The following is a 23,786-nucleotide window of genomic DNA, read 5'->3' as shown; positions in this document are numbered from 1 at the left end:
CTGACTGTAGAAAAGTTAGTGGTTAAGCTGAGCTGCAAGTATAAAAAAAAAAAAAAAAAATACAGGTTGGTGAGAAGGTAATGATCATCCATGACTTCCAGAAAAAAAAAAGATAACCTTAGAGTGATTTAAATCAGAACAGCAGACCCATCCTACCCTCTTGACTGTCACTTACAGCAGGGTCTTTAGTGCAGCAAGAGAATGGCACACCACAGCGCTCTCGACTTGCATTGGAATCTGTGCAATTGAAGTAAATATTAAGGTTCCAGTCATCAGCTCCAAAAGCCCCACAGCACTGCCACTAGAACAAAGAAAGGAGAGCTTCTTGACTTTCAGAACAAACAAATCTCAGCATTAGTAACATGCATCATCACTGCCAGTTTCCCTCTAGCTTTTGAAACAAAACCTGAGATTCCCTCTGATTTCATTGAAGCTGGCTTATTTTTGTATTTAAAAAAAAAAAAATACCCTGCAACGCTGTGCTCTAGAGAGAAACACACGAAGTGAGCTGATAAACCTACACAACACCACAGAGTTGCACAGGCCTACAAGCTCAGGCCCCAGGGATAGCAGAGCCAAAATATGATATTCTGCTCAGTCTAATGTGCCCTGGGTTCTCAACAAAACTCATCTGCTCCAAGGGCTACACTGGTATACCTAATCCTTTTGCCAGTTTGGGGGAATCTTTGCCTGGCTGTACATCAGACAGTATGAACACATTGTTTCCTAAGCATCACACATTGCATGAATAACATCTTTACTGAGGGCAGGCAGAATCCTTCAAAAAGTAAATATGCCAAATGGCAGGCTTAGTCTCTGGCAAAACATGCTGAACACAAAGAATTGTTAAAACTTGCTGAACATACAAAGAATAAACTGGAGATCGGTGGATGGTTTACAGCATTTAAAGATCTAACCTGATGAACCCATCTACATCAACTTAAAAAAAAAAAAATATATATATATATAAACCCAAACAGACTACCTTTTTAAAAGTGTTGGAATGGCAATTCTCTCTTTCTAGATGTAGCACAGTTCCCTCGGCAACACCTGAACATGTTTTCAAGCATTATCTCTACTAGCCGAAAAAGTAGCTTGCTCTCCAGAGTCTTGCTGTCCCTGACTTATCTGCTAAGGTTGCTAAATCCAGTTAGGAGAGCAAGTTTTATGTAGTGCCTGCAGAACTGGACTGTAGCCATTTGGTTGCTTACTATCAGACTGTGTTGACCTCTGACCTTCTCCCAACTAGACAAGATTCAAACCACTGCAAGGATCCACATCCTGTTACTTAACTCACTCGTCATTTTTTTCCGCCAAGGTATATAGAAGCAAATCAAACCTTGAATGAAATTATTTTAATTGCAGAATGTACAAAAACTAGTAAACATGATTTCAACCAACGCTTAACCCTGTTAGCTATACAGGGCCAAATTCAAAGAGGACTGGAGCAGGAAGGTACTGGCAAATAACTTGTATGCAAAAGCCAGCACTAGACTCCTTTCCATACATTGATAAATTACAGAACTTAACCCGCACAAGCGTGTGCATCTCTGGTTTCATCCTTCCCTCCCAAATGCAGAGGTAGCATCATTTAGAGATTTCCTGTGAGAACTTCATGAGTTGACTACTTCATTAGGCTAATTGCATTAAGTCTACTTAAAAAGAAATAACATTGTAGTTTCACTCAGACCAGCTAAACATCTCCGTCACTCCGCAGCATGGTGTAGCACATCTAACTTTGCTAAAACTACACCAACATTCATCTCAGAATGAAATTAAGTTTAGAAAAAGGATTATTTTGAATTTGATTATTTAGAAAAGGATGTGGTAGCTCCTACAATACAATATTTTGAACACCCCTCCTCCCAAGAACCCTGAAATATCTTCATATGCATATAGAATATGGTCCAAACAACTGAACACAAGACACTGATTGTGAACTTGTAGATTTGACACACTATTTCTAAGTCTTCAAGAATAAGTCACTCCAACTCTTCCCCTTGTTCTGCTCAGTCATACATCAACAAATAAGCCACTTTTCACAGGTGCTGTGTGTTTGTAGAAGTTCTATAGAGACATATACATATATATATATATATTCAAAAGTATTATATGCTAGAATATTTCTGCTGTTCCTTGAAGAAACCAAACAGATGGAAGTAAGAAAATAACAGTAAGTATTTCTTTAAAGTAAGCTTTACAGAAAATAAACATAGTCCAACTTACATATTCTTGTGTGAAGTCTATGAGGTTTTGCAAATCAATGTCATCTCGGTATGCTCTGATGTTGTTGTTTATAAAGAAATACAGCTGGTCCTTTATCCAGTCTTTGAAAACAAATGCTAGAACACCAGCAGTGAGCTCCAAGAAGAAAATAATTCCAAGAAACACAGAAAACTATGAAGAGAAAAAGGTTAACATTATTTTGCTTTTTCATCAAAAACTTATTTTTCAAGGCTCACAATTATGTCTCGTGTTAGGACTTTATCTGTTTTCGTGCAAGTTCAAGCTATTTCAGCACACAGGAAACTTTAAATTAAAAATACACCACTTTTAATTAGGACTGTAGTACAGGAATCTTAATTATATTCTAAAAAATAATAAAAATGCCAACAAATTCAAACTTTGGACATTTCACTGGGATTTTCAAAGAGGTCCAAGAGAATTCACTGTAAATTTCAACAGAGATGGCTACTCACCATCTGTAGGGCCCTTTGAAAACTCATCTTTAATTTCTCTGTAGCCACAAACCCCCAATACTGCCAGTGAAATGTTTTCTAAGTGACTTTTTCTTTAGACACCCTCATTGGTAAAGCTTTGCCTAAGCAGACAAAGCAAAAATTGGTAACAGCAGAAATTAATTAATGACTAAGTCGGAGCAGAATGTCTATGGAATGACTCACATCCACATTAAAACCAAATGAGGCTGCTATGATTAATGCAAATGCAACGGATGCCAAAGGCATTACTAATGATCTGCCACTTTCTCTAAGCATCTCCACTGAGTCTACACTGTTTTAAAACACACAGGGGTCCTCATATACTGGAAGTCCATCCCTTTTGCAACTGCGCCTTTAAGTTTCATTTTAATATGCTCTCTGTGTTTGTTCAGATGCATTTTTAATTTCTCCTGCAGCTGCTGTATAGGAAGCTATTTCTGGTACAGCAGATGGGTTCATTTTAGGCAAGCTAAGAGAAGGAAAAGGAAAAAAAAAGTGTTACAATACCTTCCCTTCCTTTTTTTTTTTTTTAAAGCAAGACAAGAGCAAGCTAGAACTACCCCCCAAACTGCTTCATAAATGCCTCAAGAACTATAACTCTCAGCTGCCTCCTCCCCTTAAACAACACGTCCGTGGGAGCCAAATATTTCACTTGAAGGCCATTGTTTCTCTTGAAGCCTCATCATGTATATATTTAACAGTTAATAGTTATGAAGACACAACTACTACCCAGGCTGTGCCCACGTCTGGAAATTGGGGTGGTAGAGGAAAGAATCTTGAATTTCTATTATAAATCTTAAATTAATCTAAAATGGAGCATGATACTGTTATCCTCATCTTCAAAGCTCACAGGACAAAGGCTTTCAAAAAAAAGAACCAGGCTACTTAGTTAAAAGAGTTTTGAGTACCAAGGTATGTTTGTGTATCTGCAGCTCCTTCCCTACCAAACAGTCCAGCCCAAAGTTCAAGACGACAACTCCTATTTTCTTTACCTACCCTGGGCACATTCTCCTCCCTTTCTCCCTCTCAGGCCCAGCACTGACAGTAAGCAATGATGCCTTTTCACATTAGCTAAATGGCACAGAACTGAGGTATCAGCAAGCAACCCCTCATAACAGTCCTGTCTCCTCTGTACCATGAGGGGCACTTGCACAGCAGAAATCACACAGGTCACATTCAGTGGTATATCTGCATTCCTCATGTTTCATAAGCAGCTTGCTATGGATTCAAAAGTTCAACATAGATTCTTCGCAGAAATTTCTCTTTTCATGACAGGAAAGCAGAACGTTAAGCTATATCAATATGAAAAGCAGTAGTTTCACGTTGTGATTCTTACAATCAATAATTCCGAACCTTAAAATAAACCACCACCAAACAGTAAGCACCAGAGACTGAAGAGCTGTAAAGTATTAACAGTTAAGCAAAAGCAATTCACAGAACAGTACTCTCACATCAGATAACACCTTCCTCTCCCCAAAAGACATCTTAAAATCTTTACACAGCTTAGCAGGAACAGAGAACATGACTTATGCTATGTAACTAAAGAATGCCAGAGCTGCAAAGGCTACTTACAAATTTGAGAAGAAAGGTATTTTCTCGCAAAGCTCCAATGCATCCTGCGAATCCCAAAATGAACATAACTCCTCCTACCACTAGGAAGAGCCAAACTGGATCAAAGCCGCCCAGGTCAGTGATGGAGGAGATATTGGACAGCACTCCCTAGGAAAGAAACAGTGCCAAGGAATAACAAATATGTTCAAGCTTTCAGTTGTACAAATTCCGGTTGCATTTTTCTTTTTAAAAAGATAAAAAAAAACACAGCAAACAAACGTTCTGCAGTACAGAAAAAAATACAATTAAGAAAATCTTTGCATTCAAAAAGAGATAAAAAGGCTGATTATGTATAATATTTCTGAATCAACATGTGCAATGAACAACAAAATGTGCCTCTAGACTCCTCTGAGAGAAACCCACAGTGCATTTTGCCACTTCTGTAGCTATGAGAAATAGTCTGCCAGAAAGTCAGAATAAATATTTGAGCAAAACTTAATTCAATCTTATTACCCATGCCAAGATGCATTTTAGGTATCATATATTGTTTATATAAGCAGTTACACATTATGATAGAAAAAGCAGTCAATAGCAAGAACACCACCTTGAATTTAGCATTTATGCTCAGTATTTACAACAATCGACAGAAATTAGAAGTGAGCTCCTAGGTTGCAGCATCATGCAACAACGACTTTTAAACCAAATTTTGACAAACTAGATGCCTGGCCAATTCAAGTTCAGGCATCTACAGTGCCAGATCCTCATTATATAAATAAAGTATGGCTACTGAATAACCAGTTAGCAGGAAAATTTTTAATATAATGTTAAGTCTCTTAGGAGGACATAAGGCAGTTTAAGGACTTGTCTTGGGAGATGGTTTGCACTAACAGGTTAAACATCATATGGTAAACCGCATATGCTGTGTTTTAGATATGATAGTCGGAACAGTCTGCTTGTAATGCCATTGCCCCCTTAGAAGCAGAGCTTGGGTTGTGATGCCAGTAATCCCGACGAACTATTTTATTTTTTTGAACACATTTTAACCACAGTTTGGCTGATGTTGAACAGATGGGTCATATCAAGAAGCAAGTACAAAGTCTTCCTTATTCCAGTGAATTTGTACAGGAACAGTTACAGTTTCCTAAACCCTTTTGGCAGAAAAAAAAGCTGAAGTATCACTATTTCTTCATTCACCTCCCCAGTGCTGTAGGTCAATGCAAAGCACACTCTCCTGTAGCAGACATTTCTCCATGTATTTCCTCAAAGAAGCCTGAACCCAGGCTGAGTGCTTCGGACTATTGCTTTCCCTATTAACTCCTGAATGAAGCTGTGGCTTGAAAAGCAACAATATAGACCTTTACCTCTACAGCTCCTTATTTGCAGAATTATTTAGTTCTTCATCCTTTTCCTTTTACCTGTTCATCGTCCCTTTGCTTCTTTGAAGTAGTCCCAAAACAGCAATAATTTTTAAGGAAGTGATCATAACCTCATTTCCCAAAGTTGTTAGCAATATTATTCACAGATGACTCTTCACAACTATGGATTTAGACCTGTGATTATTTTTTTTTATATCTATACTCAGTTTGGACCACCCAGAACACATAAAAAGTCATGTAACCAATACCTCTAATACAGTACTCCACATAGTCTGCAACCACATCCAGTTCCCCAAGCAAAACTAACATTGAGTAAATAGTAAACAAAGACAGTACTCAAAACTTTTAATTCTGCAGACCACAATAGACTGGATAAAACACACACATGAATTTCTCCAATGCACACAGCAAAGAGGCTTGGAAAAGGCCAGCATGCTAAAAGCAAAAGAAAAACCTGACTACAACCCAATCCTAAGTATGAACAATAAACCAACAGCATGAACAACATTCTCAAACCAGATTCCTCTCACTCCTACTACAGAAGGCTACTGCCTGACAGAGTGATAATAAAAAAGAAATCACATTCATCACTTTCACCCTACAATACATATAGTACTAGTTTTATTGTTACTCATTAAAAGGACAAAAATAGATGTAAGGCATGATAACACACAACGCTGCTCAGAGCCAGTATTGCTATCAAAGCAGACCAGTTGGCACGTCCCTTTTTCTAACTAACTAGTGACGAGATGGTACAAGCCAGGCTGAAATGAATGCTTATTCATCATTAACACTTATATCAATTTGTGCAAAAGTTTTCCACTACTTTTGCTTCATTACATTTGTCATAGAAAAGAAATCATAACTTTCTGGCTAAGAATGACAAGCAAAATAAACAGCATAATCTGATAACACACAAACCTTTGAAAAGTCATGGCCTTGGCCATACATAAGTCAGGAAACATGAGCTCTGCCCCAAGGGAAGACAACTGTTAAAATGACTTCTTCATGCAGTTTTTAACTCCTTTCTATGTTTCCCTTTCTGTGCCTACATAGTCATTATAGGTTGAAAAGAAATTCTGCCTTAAAGCAAACACTACTACTCATTTCTTATAATATTTGCCGATTTTGGCATTAATGGACTACAGCGTAGTACAGTGAGAAAACAGTCACTGGAGAAAAGATGTTGCTTTTGTCTTATAATTATTTTACCTCAGAAAAAACTGCAAGAAGGATGAACGGTCATTTAAGTCTCTCTTCAGAAGACACTTTGTCTTTCTTTAAAAAAAACCCACACCAAACAATAAAACAAAAAAAAACATCAGCAAATAACTATGTTTAATCAAGTTCTTTCCATAGCAAAGTAGTAAAATTCAAATGGAAGAAGAAATCCAAGTGAAATTCAGCTCACATTTATGGACAGTGCTTTTAGAGAAGCTAGTCATAATATAAAGTAGCATTTTGTCACACACCCATTAAAGTCAATGACAATAAAATCTAGTGAATCAGTTGTATATTGCATTTCTGATTGTGCCATTTCTCACCTTGCTTGATTTTCTAGTACTGCCAGGCTCTTAGCACCCTGGCATGCAACATGTTGGCCAGTCACCCAGCAAAAGTCACTCATCTAATCTCCGGTCTCCTCCTGGCTCTAAATCCTCAGGGTATCTGTGATCTCAAACATACTGAAATAGTGCAACACAAGCTTTATCTGCCGTTGTTTGCTCTCCTTGGAAAGCACCTTGATGGGCATCTTTTGCTAGTCCACATATGGCAATCATAAGCCTAGCCTGGATAAAGCCCAAATAATACATCCTGAGAGCGCAAAGCGCATACTGTGTAATTCTCGTTTGTACTCTGTGTGCTCTCTGCATATGAATCCCAAGTTATCAGTATTCTGGAGAGACATCTGAGGATATACAATCTTCGGAGAAGCTTTGGCAATAAAACAATAGCTAGCAACAGGAACGACAAATGCAAGCAATGCTCTGTGGTTACAGCTAGAGATGCACAGAGGTAGTCTGATAGAAGATTGCTGCTTACTGCTGAAATACGGTTTTCCAGTCATCTTTTTTTCTGAACACTTTCAAATAAGCTCTCTGAAGAGATAGTCGTGCAATACTTTAAAGAAAAACATATTTTGCTTCAAGCAGCAGGTCAACGACAGGGGAATATTATCTCACTCTATACTGTTAAGAAGAACTAAATGTACAGTCCTATGGGCACATACTTCTCCTATACACAGCAAGTTTCTATAATGTCTACTACCACAGTATTCAGTGGGTTTTGGCTGTAACGGCTACTTCTGGGGAAAGTTTGGCAGAGATGTACAAATGGCTGGTAGTGACCAATTCTGTCTTCATCCCATCTTTAGCCAAAAGCAGAAGGGAATGTTTCCAGAGGTGCTTGAGTAGAGGATCAGGAATCTCATATTCTAACACTGCATCCTTCAGTGACATGCTCTGAATCCACAGTCTGACCAGTAAGTCACAGAATATACAGTGACTGTTTGTCAACTAAATTCTTCCATCAATGCAAGACCTAAACAAACCACCTGTAAATCCTTTAAAGTCAAGTCAGGCTTTCTACAAATGCAAAGTTTTTTTCTCAGCAACACTACTGCAGTAGTCCATTCCAACCTTTACTGTTAAATAGTTGTAAGTACTACTGATGCTTTAGCATCTGAAAAGAGGAAATAAGTTTTTTTTCCCTAAACCCACATTCTCATTTTGGAAGTATTGTTATTTCTCTGGGGTACATACACACATCACTTTCTTGGTAGTTTAGGCATGTATGTAATCTTTATTTGGCAGTAAACACTTTGTTTGCACAAAGCTACATAGTCTAATACTTTTCTTCTCACAATGGCATCAACCCAGGGCTCTGCTGTAGTCCCCCAAGGAGAGCCAGTAGGACGTGTTCCCTGGCTGATCTCCAGCTCATCTGTTTGCTCTGTTCCCCCACCCTTGCCTGCTGTACATTACAGCACCCAGGTTATTATTTAACCTTTTAATCTACCACAAGTCAAAATTTGTTTGTGGTAGTGAACGAACAGAAGTATTATCCATAATTGAACTAAAATCAGTAATGGTGAAGTTATGAAAAAAGTTAATTTATTTGTGAAATGTACTTCAATCACTAAGATACAATGATGTAGGCATAGAACAGGAAAGATCGACCTCATATTCCTATCCCACCCCAAATTCAGAAGAGGAAGTGAAACACTAGGACCTGCTCTTTTTTCCAACAAAAGGGTGGGGGGAAGAGGCGTTGGTGCCTTCCACCACACCAAGAAACATGAGACAACCAAGCCAGGCCAGCCAGAAGCTTCTGCAAAACAAGAGTCTTCTCCTTATGGCATGTGAGCACAGGCAGAAAAACAGTCTGAGAGATGCCTGAATCCAGTGACAGATCCTCTGTTGTCATGCTGTTTTTTTTCCTGTGGCCAGAGTCCTCCACCCTACCAGCTGGATCTCATGCATAGTTCAAGGGAGAAGGCGGCAAAGGACGAATGCTGCTCTTGAAGACAGTAACTCAAGAAGGCTCATCCTGATATTATCGCTGCACATTTTGTTTGCCTTTATCCCATTAATAAAGAATAAGGAAGCAACAGTCACTTAGAAATCTTGTACTCTTTAAGATCATCAGGACAATTTGTACTACTTTGCAGAGACAGATCTCTGACTCCAGCTCCCGCCTTTCGTGCACATCTGCAGTAGCATTTCAGGTCAGATCCAGGAATCCATTTCCAGGTCCATTTCCTCTCCTATTAGTCCACACTATTTGCATTTAGCAGGCATAGCCTTTGCATGCTGAACCCAGAAAGTTACTTTAATTTCCCCCAAATGTATGAATGCCAACACAGATATCTTGGTTGAAGCAGTGCTCCAGTGTTGGCACACCTATACAATCTGATTGTGTTCCTGGTTCCTAATGAGGCCAAACAGAAGGGAGTCACAAGTGCATTAACAAACTAGCAGGATTTCCAGACCATCTGTGGTTGTAGTTAGTGTAGAGAATCCACTGCCACATTCAGGTCTCAGAAATGTTCCCAGAAGTTTGCTAGACCACTGCTTCTATCTGGAACAGTTGATTTCACAGGCACAGTACCATACAGCAGAGCAAGAGAGAACAGTTCTAAGTGGAAACACTCTAGACAGCAGCAATTTTGAAAAGCTGACCCAGTAATGAAAATTCAAAACGTGGAGTCAGAGATACCTTAAGAGGCTCATCATCCTAGGAAATAAAGAAGGGATACACTGAAAATATATGGAATTTGGCCCATAGGTGTGCATGTAAAAACAGGGCTCAACACAACAGTCCCCATAACAAACACCATCCCAGAGGGCCATTAAAATGTAAAAAGAAAAAAACAACACCAGTAGGATGGGAGAAACCAGCTAATTTTTTTTTTTTTTTTTACATTTTCTCCAAAATGGGGGGAAAAAACCTTCTCTGCTACAGAATCCCATTACTGGGGGAACAAAAAAAAAAAGAAAGCAGATGGTCAGAAAAAGATTCAACAATACAAGATTTTCTGTAACGTTTCTTCTTTGCTAACAGAGGATTAGCCTTTCCACAAGCTTGTCTGCAGGACTTATAATCACTGACAAACAGGAATACACGGGGTTGATGGGAAATAAAAAGTATTTCCAAATGCATGATTTTAAAATGGAAAAATGTCTCTCTACTTTGTTAGTCATAAAATCCATGCAGTTTCTCCATGCTGTGCATCTGAATGAGCACAGGACAGAGAACAATAGTCATTGAAACATGCCAAATCAATTCCACTCCAGAATTTTGCCTCTGCAAGCAAGAAACTAGGTGGGGGATGTTTACACATCTTACTTCCTTTATTTTTGTTGGTTTTGCATTTCCCACAGCAAACAGCAATAGCAGCAGAACTTTATTTTCCAATTTTAGTGAAGAACTAGTCTAGCTTTCTTGTCATGACAAAGCAGAGTTCAATAGGTGAATAGCTGGCATAAATACGTGCAAGATACAGATTTTTACATTTTTTAGGATTAATGGTTACAAGGTGTTGGAACACTAGTAAAATGATTTAAGAGCCTGTTTAGATAATGCATCTGGATGTATTGAAATTTAAATTAAGTGTAATAGTGAATATTAGTATCCCTCTCTCTCCTCCCCAGTCCTGTAAAATACACCCACAGAGTCCTGGCTTAGAAGCAAGATATACGCTTTGGGTATCCTTCAGCCCACAAGGACCCACAGGATATGCACAAAATTTCCTTGTCAGCAATTGTCTTTAAAAGAACTACACAATAGACATGTATGCACAACAATTATGGAGTGACTAGTGTATCACTCCCTCTTGATGTCTGCCACTCACTGGGACAGTAAAGAAAGTAAGAATTTTCTCCTGAAAACAACTGTAATTTTCATTTCAGGGCAAGGAGAGACAGATTTGGTCTGACAAATTGTGACTGCTTCTATGTAGCGAGTTTAGCTTGTCCCAGAACACCAAAGCAGGCCTAAATCACCCTATATCAACATGTAAAAGTCTAGCTTAAAACTGGAGATCCAGATTTAGAGCTCCTGCTTGCCAAGAATACTATGCTGGCACAACAGAGGTACCATCTTGGCACCCCAAACTGCACACAACTTCTGAGCTGGAGTGTCTTCTAGTTTTAACAAGATTTAACAAGAAAAGCCTAGAAACCAAATTTACACACGCTTCTCCCTCTTCAATTCAGTCAACCTTATACATGAACTAACTTTAATCGACAAATTTTGCAAGGATCTGCAGGTTCTTTTTCCCCATTTCAGTATCTCTACCTTTGCAACCTCCTACTTAAAGTATACCCCAAAACCACAGTGGCTTTCTTCTAAAAGCTCGGCCTCCACAGACAATCTTTTAAGGTCTCAGAAGACATAACAGCAATTCATCGCTTAGTCTTACTACTCTTGAACATAAATCTCCTGCAGCTAACGACAGAATCAGGAAGCTTATTTTCCCAAGTATCTAGTGGCATCATACCATGAACACTTCCAATGAGCCTTAAGACCACATTATCTAATATACACAACCAAGGGGGTAAAGAGACATTTTGTAAAAGTCTAGTTTATTTTTAAAAAAGTCAACAGAAGAAATGGCTAGAAGTGGTTAAAAAAAGCCAGTGAAATATAACCACATTTCCTCTGCTGCTGACCAAAGGTACTATAAGTTGCTTGGGCTCAGTACAGACTCTTTATATGTTAACAATGTTCATGTCACTGTTGCAGGGGGGTGGGGGAGCGTGAAATCAGCTGCAATGGGCGAACTTTTTTATGGTACAAGCCCAAGTCTGGCATGCCTGAAAACACTGAGAGATTGTGAACTATATAGTGCATCCATGTATAGCTAGCTTTATTCGTCCTCCGAGTTTATTGCCCCCTCCCCTTCCCCCCCAGCCCCCTAGCTCTCTTTCAGGTTCATGACTCAGAATGCTAATTGCCCAGTTTTTGTTTAGGGCTGGCTGACTGGCTGTCAAGCCAATTCTATTGCCTATTTGACAAATGAGCTCTTTTGCCTCCCTGCAAATCCTGTAAGGAAGGTCACAACACTGGTAGTATGCTTTTTTCTTCTTTAAAACAAAGTTGAAAAGGGACAATTGAAACCAACTTAGCAAAAAAAGATAAACTAACTATCAAAGCCACAAACCCACCCCAAACTGTTTCAGCCAGCAGCAAATGGGACTCCTGTAAGATGCGGATTATTTCTTTACATTCCGCGTTTTTAACGTGGCCTGGCACGTTATCTTTTTATCTTCAAAAGATGCTGTGAAGCAGCAAAAGTATGTACAAGTTGATGGCCAGTTTATAAAACAACACAGCCATACAATTCAAGATAGAAGTAAATCAAAATCCTCTCCCCCACCAAATCAGTTTACAGTAGAAATCCTTCTGAAGACCCAAGCCTACAAAAAAAATTTACAAATTTATGTTTACTTATTATACATCAGCAGCACCAAGTTCAACTTTGATAAAGACTTAGTTCATTTGGACAGCAGCAGCCTTCACAGAATGGCTGAGGTTAGAAGGGACCTCTGGAGGTCATCTGGCCACCTAGAGCTGGCTGCCTAGGACCATGTCCAGACTGCTTTTGAACATCTCCAATGAGGGAGACTCCACATCATCCCTGAGCAAACTGTGCCAGTGCTCAGTCACCCTCACAGTAAAAAAAGTGCTTCCTGATGTTCAGAGGGACCTTTCTGTGTTTCAGTTTGTGCCCATTGCCTCTGCCACTGGGTAGCACTGAAAAGAACTTGGCTCCATCATCTTTGCAGCCTCCCTTTGGGTATTTATAAACACTAAAATTCCCCCAAGGCTGCTCTTCTCCAGGCTGAAGAGTCCTAGCTCTCTCAGCCCTTCCTTGTAGGAGAGGTGCTCCAGTCCCTTAATGATCTAGACAGCCCTTCACTGCACGCTCCAGTACGTCAGTCTCTCTCTTGTACTGAGGAGCCCAGAACCAGCCCAGGTGTAGCCTCACGAGTGTGTAGAGGGGAAGAATCCCCTCCCCTCAACCTAATGGCAACACTCCCAATATAGCTGAGGACACTGTTAGCCTTCTTTGTCACAAGGGCACAGTGCTGGCTCATTTTCAACTTCGTGTATACAAGGACCCCTAGATCATTCTCTGCAAAGCTGCTTTGCTGTCTTACAGAATACCGTTACAACAATCCATAATGCCTACTGGATATCCAGGCTAGCCTTAGGCAAGAAGCAGTCTAGCTAGAGAAGTGCTTTTCAGTTAAGTTACAGCTCTGTCAAATCTTAGGCCTCCGCCTCCAACTCCCCAGCTGCAGCAAGAACAACTCTGTCTGGGATGTAACTGATGCGCCCCCCACTAAGTTGCATGTGGCCTAGGAGTATCTGGAATTTGATCTTGCTGACTGCAGCTTCTGGCCATTGCCTGTCCTCTAGAGAGCTGAGTGAAAGAAAGGTCTCAAATTGACTTGACACAAGTCCATTTTTCCATAATTCCTGTTACAAAAATCAAGTCAGTCTGTGCTCAAGAGCTCTACAGTTCAGCTATACTTACACTATATTTTAGTTGATACAACCATGAAGCTGAAACAGTCCACACTAAGCACCACAGGACACAACAGACAGAGAAGCTGGGGAGAGATGCTCATTTTCAAGTAAAGACCTGTGCTTTAAAACAATAAACAGTATTTTATTTATTAATTTCTATAGAAAAACCTACTATATATGGAGCCTGAGCTAATGCATATTAAACTGCTCGACATGGTTTTATTTGCTTGACTTAGAAACAACACAGCATTTTTTCCCACTTTCAAGGTTAAAAATGGTTTAAGATGACTTGATAACAGATGTCCAAATCTCAAGTAAAAACATGAGCTTTGGCTTCTGGCTATTATCAATTATGGATTGAATGCATTTTTCTAGGAAGGAGACATATGCTTTCCTGTGTAGAAAATATGTAAAACCTATGCCAGAACACTCTCTAGCTGGTATATAGGACTGGTATATTTTAAATTTCAAACACTGGACTATAGTTTGTGTTATCTAGTGAAATGTTAAATAAAAAAGTTAAAATCTCTTCTAGAAAGCTACTCCAAAATAAAGTTCTCCAGGGCTCAGACATAGGTGTAAGCTCTGCAAGCATGCTCAGAGTATTAAATGAAACATGTTTTTACATCTTTGCTGAATGAAAAAAATCACAGCACCTCTTTCCAAGCCTATTCTAGCCATCCAACATGAGTACCATATGGTATGTAAATATACATATATATGTATGGATGTATACAGTGAGTTAAATAATATCCCATTACTATTTGTAATTATCTACATCGAAGGCACATGCACAGAGCAATCAGAATCCAAGTTAACATCTCACTTCTGAAACAGCAAAATTTGTCCTGAATTTAGGTAGTAAAACTCCAGTGCTCCCAATGTGTTATTTGTTCAGCTGTAAGCAGCAGTTATTATGCCTTAAGTGAACATCAATTTGTAACTTAGTGTTTTCCATTAAAAGAAGAAAAAAACATTATGTAACTGAGTATCATAGCACCATTGTTATCAGCCAGGTTTTACTATTTTCAATCTTTTAAACAAATAAGAAAAGGAAACTCTGGCTTTAATTTTAGCTGTTGTCTTTTAGCGAGCTTCATTCAGTAACCCAACATATACTGACTTGTTTTGTATATTACCGCTTGATATTTTATCTTCTTCCCAACTTCTGCAGCAAGCAAACAAAAAATTAGGCTATGGTTCACAAGTGTTCTCTTTCCCCACCACCCATTTCTTCCCTTTTCCAAGTTTTTACTGTCTTGCAACAGAGAGTTCCAGTGGACAGTTTTATTTGCACAAGAAGAAACAAAGAGTTACTCTGTCTCAGGGTTTGGGGGTTCATTTTGGTTTTGGCGGGGGGGGGGCGCACCATTGTTGTTTAAGAGGAACAGCAATTAGCGTGCTATGTTAAGGCAACAAAGCCGAGGACGCTTATTTTCAGGAAGCTGCCCTCTGAGACATGTAGGCTCTCTTTCCATTCCTAGGGCCACATGCAGCAGAGACACACTGCCAATATTGCCTTCAGTTGACTGTTCTAGTATCTGAGCTTTAGTTTGAGCGTGCATGGATTGAAATGCTTATTTTATGTGCAAGTGTCAGCCATGATTTCTTGCCAAGGCATTCTTGGGAAACATGCCAAGGATCTTCCTCTAGGTGAGCCAAGCCAAGGTTTTATTTGACAGAGAAGCTTAATTTTGTTTCAGTAGAAACTCTGTGGACACAAAACATGCAGCATATTACTATTCCAATATTTCATCAGGAAAAAAGCGAGAAAGAGGAAAACCATGGAGTTTGGTGCTATATTCAACTTACCTTTTCATTCCATGCCCACAATCCAATCCCAAGAAATGCTATGCCAAGGAACTAAAAGAAAAAAAAAAATAAAAAAAAAAAATCAGTGCAGGAACTGTAAGTTTATGGATTTATTTTAAACACACATTAACTCATCCTCTTTAGGATAATCAATTTTATCAGGACTTTGGGGGCTTACAAAGAGTTTTAAAATATGTATTTATTTTACAACTCAACCATTGTAACTGGAAGAATTGAAAGACTTGCGCAGCTCATTCAGGGATGGTCCACATAGAAATACTAGGTGCAATGAATGTCACTTTCTCAGCATCCAGCAAGTAAGGTTCTTTTTCAGTTTGTCAGACTCAAAGCAAACTCCAGTCAAGCGATACATTATTACCACCACCTGCACAAAACAACTGTCCACGCAGCTCTCCCCCAGTGAAAGTGAATAAAATAAAGTCCTAAATACACACACAATCAGTTTTAGCAATGTTGTCCACAGAAACACAGAAAACTGTTTTAATATAATATAACCCATGATTTCTGGGGTGGGGAGGAAATAATAAAAAAAAAAATACTTGTCTAAAAGAGTAAGAATTTTTAAAAACTCTGAAGCCAACATTTTATGACCTTTCTGATACTGAAAGTTTCTGTATTTTGTAATGGAAGTTACAGCCCCTTTCTCCTCCAAGGGACTCAAAACCACCAAACTCAAAAGACAGTGTCTTTCCCCCATGACGGAAAAGGGAACAACACCTGTGATTTTGTTACGTCCCTGTATTCTTCGTTCCATGGAATAGAGTGCATCATTTCCCTCTAAATACTACAGGGTTTCCATACAAACCACATGCTAAAGATCAGTGAAACAAGCAGACAGGCAGAATAAGCACTGTCTCCCAACATCACCACTGAGTATTCGGCATGATACAGTACCGATCATGTAGAATGTTTAAAAAAAAAAAAAAACAACAAACATATTATGGGTGTCTGAGCACATCTCTAAATATCCATCTCTCCAACCTTAATCTGTTTTTTTTTTTTTTTTTTTTTTTTTTAAACCTAAGTGCTGGCTGAAAAGGAAACTATATTCCCCCTAGTTTCAGGGCATGTGATGGAATGTTGCTTGAACATCAAACTCCGGTTTTCTTTGTGTTTTCTCCACAATGCAGTGTACAGATTATTTTTGGCACATAGGATGATTTCTCTTAAGATTTGTGTAAAGAGTTAAGTTTCCTAATGATTTTTTCTTTTGCAAAAAAAAAAAAAAGAACAAAAATGTTTTTCTATTGAGAAATGGGAGGAGGCAGGAATATCAACTTAAAAAGCTTTCCCAGAAGTGATTTCAATAGCTTCAAAGCAAGATTCCTTCTTCCTTATATGCGCTTTTTTTTTTTTTAACTGGCAATTTTAGTTTTATACTACAAGAATATCTATAAGTCATAGAATCATGGAATGGTTTAGGTTGGAAAGGACCTTGAAGATCATCGAGTTCCAACGCCCCTGCCATAGGCAGGGACACCTCTCACTAGATCAGGTTGCCCAAGGCCACGTCCAGCCACATCCACGTAAAGCATAACTCAGTATCAAGTAGAATATGCTCACTGCAATACCCGGAAGTTTCCCAACACCCCTCATCTCTATAACCTTCTCCTCCAAACGTGCTTTGCCAGCTGAGCAAAGGACTGTGCATACTACACCCAGCCAGCTCACCCAGAAGCCCATCTATGCTAACTGGGAATTAAACTCTCCTTTTTGACTTGAAGAGTTATGAGTGTAAATTTAAACAACAGTAAAAGACAGTATTCTTCAAAGGGAACTGTCGTAGGCTTGGCTATACTAAACACAAGATGAATGGAAATTTTTCCTAGATGGAAAAACTCAACTGCAGGCCAAGAAAGTCTGTTATTTCAGCAGCCTTGATTGTCTATAAAGTACAAGAGATGGGTTTGAGAATGTCAGTACAGCCTCCTGAGATACACCACGTGTGCCAAAAAACATCATCTCACCTGTATCAAGACTGCTCTTTTTCTATGGTTATAAAGCTTGCCAGAAGAGTGTGTGTAATCCTTCTGACTGCAGTGATTATTTGAAACTTGAGATAAAGCTCTACAAGTTTCCAAATCACTTTCAGACAAATGCAGTTAAGTTCTTTTTTGCAGTAACAGGCTCCTTTCCTTCTTTCTTACACAGCCAAAGACATCAAGGTTAAAGGAAGAGGAGTGAGGAAAAAAAGCTACATTATTATTAAAATCCATAAGCTGCATTTGGAAGTAGCAAATTGTTATTTGTAGAGAGGTACAAAACATTATGTTTTGTGAATAGCTTAATATGGTTTTAAACAGAATAAGCATGGAAAACTATAATGAAAGAATTTGATCAGGAGATACAAATATAACTTAACAGCCATATGCATCAGCTGCAAGTCTGGCTCAGATCCACTAGCTTTATTAAATTTAATCCAGTTGAGCATCCTGATCCTTCACAAGAAGTTGGGACTTAAGGGTAAGATTACCTCAGGGGTTGCAAAAGGTGACTTACAGTAGACTATATGGGTCTCAAACCAGGCCAAGCTCATCTCAGTTTACAGATTGGGGAATAAGACTGTACTATACCAAGCTGAAGCACCTAAAAAAACCTGAGATTGTCAAGCTTCTGGCAGGCTTGTCAAGGAAAAAAAACAGGAACCTTAGTTCTCAGAGTTTTCAAGAGGATCAAAGAATTACATGCTGCTCAGTCCTCTCCGTATCCCAAAATGGAAATCTCTGTCCAGTTGCCTTTTGAGCAGCTGATGAAACAGGAATAATGGACAAGATCCATTAGGAGAAAAAGGTTCATAATGGAATCACAAAGTCTTTATCACAGGTTGCTGTGGAAATCAAAATCTTAATGGCATTCAGAAAAGAGATTAGAAAAATTAATGCAGGATCCATACCTATTGACAAGTAATTTTGATACAGCTTGTGGCTCAGGAAGTTTTTACACTGCTGCTCATTGGGAGAACATAATTGGGAAAAGATCACTCCACACATGCTTTGTTATTTAAATGTCTCTTTCCTTGGACAAACTCCACTCGCATTACTTGAGACAAAATACTGAGCTAGGCAGACCACCGACCTAACCCCTACAATCATGCCCTAGAAAGGCCCACCCTTGCACAAACAGCCTGCTATGGGGATGAAGCATACAAGAATGTTCTCACTAATCCCCACTGGCAGAAGACAGATGTTCATGAGGAGACTTACACCTCTCACCAGGATTAACTTTGGATTTTCTTGACAATTATGAAATACTCCTGCATATCCTAAAAAAAAAAAAAAAAAAAAAAAGATGGAAGTGCTTAGCAAAAATCCATCTGTATTTTTGTTAGAATCAGAAGTAAAATGGGACACATATCCTGCTTATCTTGCAGCCCTTCTGTGGATGTCTCCAAGACAGTCTTGTTCTGCTTGCTTGTAACTAGAAAGAAAATCTCTTCACATCTAAAGCAAATGAGGAGAGGGTGAGATGGCATACATATCATCTCAGTTAAGTCTGGAAAATTTAATTTACATCCATTAAATTATTCCAATGAGTAATAAAAAGGTGGACGTTTGCCTCATTATCCACAAAGCACTCTACAGAGAAAACAGTCTCAATTCTCCACAGACATCTAGAAAGACCATTTAGCCCGATTATAAACGGTCACTGGATCTGAGGCATAGCTTGTAAAATCTTCATACTTTTCTTTTTTAAAAAATAATTTGCAGGAGAACATTAAAACATTCTTCTGGAGTATTACAGCCTTACAAAAAAACTTGCATAGTAGTACTTTCTCAGCCATAGGCTTTCTATTCACAAACATCAAATATGTTCAAACTTCTCTTCTATAATGATTATATATTTTTAAAAGTAGAATGTGTAGCAGTACTTGTCCTGTTGCCCTACTCGTAAAGTTCACATGCAGTTTTCAAAAGTGGATTGATCGATAAGTGTTTCAAGCTGCACATATCTTATTCCCAGTCTCTCCTGCACAGTGGAAAATGATTCTTCGTTGCTAGGGATACAGCATCATGAAGCACAGCATTTCATTTAAAGGCCGATGGGGTAAATACTAATGCAAATACTAGAAAAAGTGTGCAAGAGAGAAGACCTTAATTGTAGAGTGATCAGATGTTACTTAGCATACTGAATTTTTCATCTCAGCTGACATTCTGAAATAACTTGGCACAAGTTTTCAACAAAAAGTATGACAGCCGCACGCCATGCAGTAAAAGGTTAGTTAATTGGCCGTGTGCATAAACCAGTGTATGTCCACATGTGGGTACATTAAAGACTTGTGTGAGAAAGAACTATAGTGCAGCTGCCTAATTTTACCTTCACCGCAACTATACGAATGCACAAGCGGAAGCATGTCAAAATTGTCAGAGTTCAGAACTAGAGCTTCCTCACAACCGCTTTTTTCTTTTTGACCCTTGTATTTAGGCAGTGTGAAAACCTCCCACCTGCCCTTGCTTTGAGCTGCCACAAGAACTCTGTGCACAGCGTCAGCAAGGAGACTATCAGGATTCTTATGGGCACTTCAGTGTTTCTTCCATGGCAATATGCTGTAGGTTATACACAGAGTGAGATTTCCTTCTGTGTGATTCAAGCCAGCACAGCATGGGAATGCAAGGTACAGTATTTTACTGACAAGCACAGCAGTGATCAGGACAACGTGAAGTGTAATCACATCCTGAAATACAAACACAGGACATCTGAGTTTTGTACATATATAAAGCAGCACCGACAAGTTCCTAACAACTCTAAAACCCCAGATGAACAATTTTTCCCTAAGCAATTCCTCTGCAGCACTCTGTGTTCAGACTCACTCAGAGATATTTCAAAGTCAGACTAGACACTGCTTTCTTTAAATTATTTTATGCCAAATCAGTCTTTTTGCTTTTTAAGCCATTTTGCTCTGAGCAAGATTTTGTTGTTGGTTTTGTTGCTTGTTCGTTTTTTAGTAGCCCTGGCAGAAAAAGGACACCAAAACATAAATTAAAATGAAATTTCACACAGTTTCTTCTTCCCTTCATGCCACTGATGTGTACTCCGTTTTGAATACATCAGTTCACATTCTTTTAAACAAAAAAAATAGGACATCCTCTCAACTCTCCAGTTTTCGCCTGGACCAGTATCACAAGGAAGGAAGTTACCAGAAGTCTGTCCTGTTCCTTCTTCCATGCACCCCAGTTCCAATAACTTTTCCATTCTCAACACAAACTGTTAGAGCATTTCATTTTCATGTGGCTAAACGTATGTGGTGACCATGGAAAAGGCAAATGGCTGAAAGCATATAGCACGTTTACATATTTATCCTAACGCTTACAAAGAATGTATTCCCCTAAAGCCCTGTTTTTTTTTGTCTTGAGACACCATCAGCAGGAAAACTCCATGTACTACAGTCAGTGAACGAAGATACTGCGTAGGTGACTAATTATCATTTTGGTTCACAGCAACAGTCAGATAGACTAGAAGACATCAAATCTATTCCCGTTTTATATGCAGCTTTAAAAAAAAAACCAACACATTTAACTATATTTCACAGATAACTGTCTCAGTAATACCTTTTCCCTCCTAACACAAAACACATACACGTGGAAGAAAAAAAGATCCCAGCTTCCACACATTTTGCTCAACTGAATCAGAGACTCAACTGATTTTACAGAATCATCCAAAGTAGAAAAACAGACACAAAAACACAATGAGAAAAGCTGTCTGCTCCATCTTGCGGGACTCTTAGCGTGATGCTTTCTAATGAAAAATTAAGCCTGTATGACCCCAATTTTCAAAGCAAGATACTGCACGTGTTAATTTATCTTTCATTTTCACCAATTTGGGGGTTTCAATTTTGTCTGATAAGTAAACAACATGTATACCTCCCCCCTCCCTCCCACAAATGCACAGTCAGTTGCCATTATTTTCTTATTGCCTTCTCCAGTTCTTTAATTGCAAAAGCAAGACATCTGCTTTCTGTTACTGTTGCTCTATGTATTTATTTTATTGCTTTCTGGTGGTGCAATTGTAAGCACTGCCAATCAGCTTGGAGCAAAAGTCCCCAAAGACTGAAGTCCCTCTCCTCTTGTCCACAGAAATTGATATACTGGAAAACAGAAAAAGGATGAATTAGACCCTATTTCCCCTGCTCCAACTTTTGAACAACTCCCCTCAAGCCTAGATGAAATAAATTTAACTCTTTGCAAGTTCACAATGAGACTCTCTTAACTCAGGTCCTGCTGCCTTAAAAAAAAATACCTTATTTGGTGCAGATTTTTTTAAAGCACACAAAACATAAATAGCAGTCGCTTTGTAAGATTCTTCAATAAAAGCTTTTTGGAGTTTAAAGTTTTTGTTTCTGTGAGATCTAGCTAGTTTCCTAAAACCAGTACCTTTTTCCCCATACAAAAATCAAAGACCTTTAAGGTAAATACCCCACCACTACCACACAGAAACATTAAAAAAGCCTACAGAGCTGAAGTAACATAATCACCATTCACTGTCACTTTGGTACACTCATCTCTCACAGAACCTATCTCTTTTCTTCTACTCTTCTTTACACTCTCTATTGGTCTTTGTTTCACTATTCTCTTTCTCTGCTCTCCCTGAGCCCACAAGACTATGCGGAAAGACTGAGAAACTGCTGCACACACCTCTACACCTTCCCTGCCTTCACTTCTGAACTCCATTAAGTGCTCCATGTCCCTCTACTTTTCCTATCCAGCATTGTTCTTTTCATCAATACCATTCCATCTCTGGCTCAGTCCTCTCCACTGCAGCTTCTCTGCCTAATGTCAGTTTCTATTTTTAAAACCATCCAAAAAATTATGTAAGTGGTGCTGTAGCAGCATATGAAAACAGTATGGGCTTAAAACACAACTACAAGCAGCAGAAGAGTACAAAATGAAAATAAGAGATCGGAAAAAAACCAAACCCGAATTCCACATCCTGTATCAGTACGCTAATAATTTCTCTTAGCCAATTTGACAATGCAAAGAAATAAGTCTTCTCATTCTGGCCTGCAAGTAAGAAAAAGCATGAAGGCAAAGAAAGCATGTTCTGCTTCAAGCTGTGGTAAAGCAGAGTGCCTGGAAGCAGTATTGCAAATGGGTCATTTTCCAGGTCTGTCTCACTGCTGAGGGCTAGCAGCCTCCTACCCTAGGACAGCAAGACCTCCTCCAGCTCTCTTCCTGGTGCTGTGCTGATCTCATTCGTCTGAAACCACCCTACCTGAGCTTCAGGCTATTGAGGTGCAGCCCCTTCATGACTCTTCCTCATATTCTTTTTCTGAAGCTACTGTTCCATTAAAAGCAGAAGTTTAAAAAAAAAAAAAAACCAAACACAAAACACAAACACACAAACCAAAATCACATAAAACAGAGCATACATGGAAATTCTTACTATGAAACTGATACACAAATGCTCACTTATTTCAGCTACAAGCAGTGAATTTGTAACATCCAATTCAGGCATTTGACACAGCAAACAGAAAGGACCCAAGCTAGATTTTTCCTAACAAATGGGCAATTACATTGCCTACACAATTGATTTAAGTAGCTGAGAGTGTAAAGAGTGCAGAGCCAGAAAACACAAATAGGTAGGCTTGTCAACACAGCATGATACTCTGAACGCTCAGCATTTGCTTTTCAGAAAGCAGTCTCAACTCCTAGCTGTGCTTGTAGCCTACAGAGAGGGACTTCCAAAATGTTCTATCCCAGCTACATAAGCTGCCGTATCCCAGGCCATTCCAATGGACTATACTCAGAGATCCACTCTCTTCGCTTTGCAGAGAAGTGAATGCATGTGGAAGATGAAGGAGGCATAAAAAGACTGAACCAGCCTGGATAGAGATGCACACTAAGTGAACACCACCAGCTTTACAGACAAACTTGGGCCAAACAGTTTAATCTGGCTCTGCTTCTACTTAAAAAAAGCAACCAGCACAGAAAAAGAGAATGGATACAGAGCAAACTGTGAACACACACTCAACCTGCAAGCGCACACAGAACTTCTTCCAGCAAACCCTACAATAGCTTTATTACCTCTTACTTTCACCAAATGCTCATTCCTGATTCTTTTTTAGGGGTACCCACAGCAAGATGTTCAAAGCCACTCACAAAGAAAATGGTACCACATATATGAAGAAATCGTAGTACAGAGACCAGTACTACTTTGTCAACACAAACAAAAGCATAACCTCAAAAGTCATACCAGCTGTGTTCATGCATGCCTGTGCATACCTTGTTTTTTCAGAAAGATGTGGGGAAAAGAAATAAAGCCAAAACACTAATTA

General features: G+C 39.0%; 1 protein-coding gene across 1 annotated transcript in view; it reads right to left on the bottom strand.

Moving 5' to 3' along the window:
* TSPAN5 (tetraspanin 5) overlaps positions 1–23,786 on the bottom strand; it is an 81,076-nt gene that overhangs the window by 6,087 nt on the left and 51,203 nt on the right. The window contains exons 2-5 of the mRNA XM_082482046.1: positions 15,497–15,547; positions 4,293–4,439; positions 2,227–2,397; positions 176–301 (exon numbers count right to left, since the gene is read on the bottom strand). Coding sequence (XP_082338172.1) covers positions 176–301; positions 2,227–2,397; positions 4,293–4,439; positions 15,497–15,547 — 495 coding nt within the window. The remainder of the gene's footprint in view (positions 1–175; positions 302–2,226; positions 2,398–4,292; positions 4,440–15,496; positions 15,548–23,786) is intronic.

Source organism: Vanellus vanellus, assembly GCF_965231255.1.
Source record: "Vanellus vanellus genome assembly, chromosome: 4".
NCBI classification, from domain to species: domain Eukaryota; kingdom Metazoa; phylum Chordata; class Aves; order Charadriiformes; family Charadriidae; genus Vanellus; species Vanellus vanellus.
This window is presented reverse-complemented; position numbering and strand designations above follow the sequence as displayed.